Raw genomic sequence first — 4,609 nt, forward strand, 5'->3', positions numbered from 1 at the left:
CAAAGGGGGAGAGTGACTTGGTGTGGTGGTTGCCATCAAGTCCAAAGGGGGAGATTGTTGGCATTATGATACAAGTGTTGTCCTTGATGGCAACTCACTCAGAAGCAGGTACAAGTGATGGCAACTTAATCAGAGGACAGATCTTAGTACAACAGGACAAGAAAGCGATATACGCAGGTTCAGTAAGGAAAATCAGCGTGTACACGCAGGTTGGCTTCAGTAAAAGCGCGTACATGTGGAAAAATTATCTTTGGTCCGTGGCGGTTAGTCCTTGGAAGTTGTGCCTATGGTTTTGGACCATGGTGTCTCGACGGACGTGTTGATCCCTAGTTTTGAAGTTGATGGTATTGTGTTACTATGGTTTTGGACCATGGTATTGTGAAGGGCCTAAGCCTATATAAGGAGAAGATCATTAGGCCAGACGGAGTGCAAGAGTGTGTGAGTGATGAAGATCTGAGGAAGTGTGAGATCCAAGTGCTGGTTATGGGTTGGTGATCTGAACCAAGGTTTCACTCATGTGGAGGATGATGAATGATGGAACGAGATCTCAAGGCTTGGAATGATTATCTTCATATGGTATGACTGTGGATAGACCAGATATATTGACGCATGTTTATTGTTATGATCTGGGTATGTTTTGATGTCTGATATAGCTGCAGAGTTATAAGTTAGAATTTGCAGATCTGTACGCGGGTTGGTTTTGGTAAAAGAGCGTATACACGCAGGTTGGGTTCGTCGAAGTAGCGTATACAATGTGAAGTATGATATTTGAAGATGGAGTTGGATCTGGTTGTTGTTATGTTGTCTGGTTGTTGTTGACAGGGTTTCAGTGATTCAGTATTGGGTGATTCAGAGATTGATGATGCAGGTTGTACTACAATGGTGATAGTTTCATGGATCCAGTATGAAAATGTATGAAACGTGGTCCCGGGAAGATCGTAGGCTGGCACCTACGTACTGGTAAACATATCAGCCAGTACAAGAGCCAGGGGGTTGTAGCTCCCTTCCAGGAGCAGCTGGAAAACGAGTGAAGGTTGTAGCCTTCTGTAGGGTTGGCACCTACGTACTAGTAAATGGATCGGCTAGTACAAGAGCTATGAGTGTTGTAGCCCTCTGCAGGTTGTAGCCTGCGTGCTGGTAAATGACTGCACCAATACATTGTAAAAGAAGTTTCTTATTAAAGAAGAAAGAGACGAATTGCAGCAGGTGGTTTTCACCCACATTGGGTTTCCACCTTATATCATGGTGTTCATGTGTGTGGATTTTGTGTGATGATCTGTTCTGTTATACTGCACCTATTTCCTGTTAATATGGTTAATAATGTTCTGATGCATTTACTGAAGATAAGCTAACTGAATCATAAGATTTCTGGATATACGCTAGTTGCTTTAGACACAGTAGCGTGTACACGTGGGTTCACTTAACTGAAGTAGCGTATATGTTTCTGAGTATGAAATTTGTAAAGGTTTTACTGATCTGATAATACTGATTCACCCCTCCCCCTCCCCCCTCTTAGTATTATTTCCAACAATAACTATGCGATTTAATCAAACACAAATTCATCATACAAGCAACTAAAAAACTTGGTAGAAATGTTGTAAAGATAATCATCAAATTTACAAACTTGTTAAAATCATTATATAAATAAAACCTTAGCATATCCACAATCCTTGTTATTAATCTGCAACAAACTTGGCAATTTGACACAAGAAACCAAGTACAACGAATACTAATATATGTAATCTAACAAAGGATGCAACGAAATGTAAAACAAGTAGACAATGATCTAAAATTAAAAAATTCCATATTCTGACCTCTGAAGCTTTACAAAAAACTATGGGACCAAGTAATGATATATTTAAAAAAGAACAAAGAACAATCTAAAACACTTCCAAAAATAATATAACAATGATAATTTCCATCTTCAAACTCTATCAACACTCACGTGAATATGACGAATTAGAAAAAGCAATTCGAATTTTATATCCACTTAAAAAATCTATATTAAATGATAGCACTAGAGCTTGTATATATTCAATCGATATCTGTCTCTACAAGTGAAACAATGACAAAGGCAATGCAACAATTAACAGATAATGAAACATCTGCATCCTTGTATATATTTTTCCATAGTTCACATACAATAAATTGAATCAATGAGTGTGCCTCTACATGTGAAATGATGACAAAGACAATGCAACACTTAACAATAAATGTCTTTATATGAACATGTCCCACTTACCAAATTGGTAGCCACACTTCAGCATAATATATTTATTTGCTTAGCTCCTATATCAATGACATATCAAAATGTGCATTTCATTTGCCAAATTGAACCATTCAAGATTTGAAAAAGGGTACAACACATTTTGCTCAAGATTTGAAGAAGGGTACAACATAATGTGTGTCACATTCAAAGAGGAAATGTGTGCGACATACATCGAACCAACTCTTTTCTTAAATGTGATACACATGAAACTAAAGTGTGCTTCTTGCACTTAATGTTACTATGATTATGACACAATGTTTCACACTCAAAATTAGTTTAATCATAACATATTAAGTCATATCTTATCGATGTGAGATATTACAAATTTTCAAACATTAAATCATCCCAAGAAAGAAAATTTCTATTCTTTCCTTTCTTCATTACTGTCTTCTTAGACTACTAAACCAATTTAAAAAATAAAACATTTTAATGTTTTTCCCTCACGGCACCTTATAAGCAATTACAAATATAATTTATTCCATATTATTCATTTTGACAATATATCATATAAAACTAAAATATATTTTATAATAAAAATAATTTCAAAAAAATCTCAAAATATACATTACTCACACAATTATGATATGATATTTTAAAGTTACGTAATTAAAAATAGTCTTATGAGACCATTAGTTGGTGTAAATCTTTTTTTTATTGAAATTGATGATGAGCTGGCCCAACTTTCCAACAATCCCTAGCTAAAAAGACAATACGAAAAAACTAATACTAACATATTCCCATAACTTTATAGAAAAATAACTTTATCAAGAGAACTCCCACACCCTCTCTTTCATCTCTTTGCTAATCCCCTGAAAAGACAATGATAAGAAACCAGTACTCACCTATTCCCATAACTTTATAAAAAAATAACTTTATCCCGAAAGAACACCCTCATCACTTAGCCGAACCCTCTGCTCTTTCGTATCATTGGTCAATAAATGTGACTCGTGAAGTTCCCGTTTCTTATTAAAACATCCTGTCATCTAAACTCTGTCTTGCTAGGACTTGGTGGTAGTAATTCAGTCGGGCATCTGCTTACAAAGATGGATGTTGTTGGAAGGACAGGAGCTGAACGTTCTGCTACGAAAGTTAAACAGATATCGGTGGGAGAATCTCACAATCTGGTACTAACTGGTACATCAATCTACCCCGTCAAAATCTATGTTTCTTTTTTTCAATGTAATGTTTTGTCAGATTGCTGCAATTCTAGAGGCGGGTCATTAAATTATCCGGGCGAATTCACTGGTTTGACACACACATGATAAAATTGTGATTTGGGTTGCTTTTTCTCATGTTGGGTGGCAGGGGATGGATGTGTTTATGCATGGGGAAAAGGTATGTTTGGGCGTCTAGGGACCGGTAGGGTTACAGATGAGCTTTTCCCTGTAAAGGTTCCTATAGAAATGGATGGAAGAGAGAAAGAAAATCCATCCGGCAATACAAATTTTGATAACGTAAAACAACATCAAGACGTGAAAATTACTGCAATTGCAGCTGGGGCGTACCACAACCTTGCATTGTCAGGTAGGACCTGTTTCCTCGCATGCATAAAATCTCGAGCTTCAGCTTTGTGGTGTTCTTATTTTGATTATAACTATAAATACATGTTGGTACGTACACATAGCCCTACGCATTGAGGCCGAGGTTCCTCCATTTCAACGAGTATATATTTTATTTATTTTGAGTGGGTGAAGCTCAGGCATCAAACCCAACTCCCTGATTATTATTATTAGGTACCATATTCTCGCTGTCGGGTGCAAGCTTGTATGCCACATTATCATCTTACAGATTTTCAATCATCATTGTCTACCTTTTTAGTCATAATAGTCAATACACTCTCCAAATAATCTGTGGAGCCGAAAAGAGATGTGAGTAAAATGCTTTTATCACATCCACAGGGCTAAATGGCGTATGGCACCAATGGCACCAATTGTATTTAGGCTAAAATGTTTGTCTATAAGAAAATCATAATTTAGATATAGATATGCAATTCAATGAAGGTGGATACCATGGCATTGGAATAATCAATAGTGACTCGATATGATATTTCAAAGTTCTGTTTAGCTTTCGTTCTACAATTGATGGTTGTAGTTTCTTTACCTTTACATGCATGTTTGCTTGTTTTAGTCTCTCAAGAATCATAGGCTTGACATAGTTTTTCATTCTATTCAGTTGCCGTCTGTTCCATCTTCCTACTTTATAATGAAGTTGGCAAGAACCTGTCTCTTTTGTTTCATTCTTTCTTGGCCATTTGTATCACACTACTTTGCAACAAATTCAATGAGATTTTGTTCTCATTTGTGTCATAGACTTGACATTTTTGGTCATTACTTTAGGGAC

The 4,609-nt window shown here is 36.4% G+C and overlaps 1 protein-coding gene across 1 annotated transcript; it reads left to right on the forward strand.

Annotated features, from left to right (window-relative positions):
- The first annotated feature begins 3,081 nt into the window (after positions 1-3,081).
- LOC149262324 (uncharacterized) lies at positions 3,082-3,906 on the forward strand. Its single transcript, XM_089377276.1, has 2 exons — positions 3,082-3,403; positions 3,575-3,906. The coding sequence occupies exons 1-2, from the start codon at positions 3,313-3,315 to the stop codon at positions 3,904-3,906; spliced, it is 423 nt and encodes a 140-aa protein (XP_089233402.1). The 5' UTR covers positions 3,082-3,312.
- Positions 3,907-4,609: the final 703 nt, after the last annotated feature.

This window comes from Pinus tabuliformis, chromosome 6, assembly GCF_031772625.1.
Source record: "Pinus tabuliformis cultivar Carrire ecotype Pingquan chromosome 6, CPIR1, whole genome shotgun sequence".
NCBI lineage: Eukaryota > Viridiplantae > Streptophyta > Pinopsida > Pinales > Pinaceae > Pinus > Pinus tabuliformis.

What these genes read in the sequence shown, in the direction of transcription:
- LOC149262324 (XM_089377276.1), top strand. Translation starts at nt 3,313, where the DNA reads ATGGATGTTGTTGGAAGGACAGGAGCTGAACGTTCTGCTACGAAAGTT. An exon ending in TCACAATCTGGTACTAACTG is followed by an intron (nt 3,404 to 3,574) that starts GTACATCAATCT and finishes GTTGGGTGGCAG; the next exon opens with GGGATGGATGTGTTTATGCA.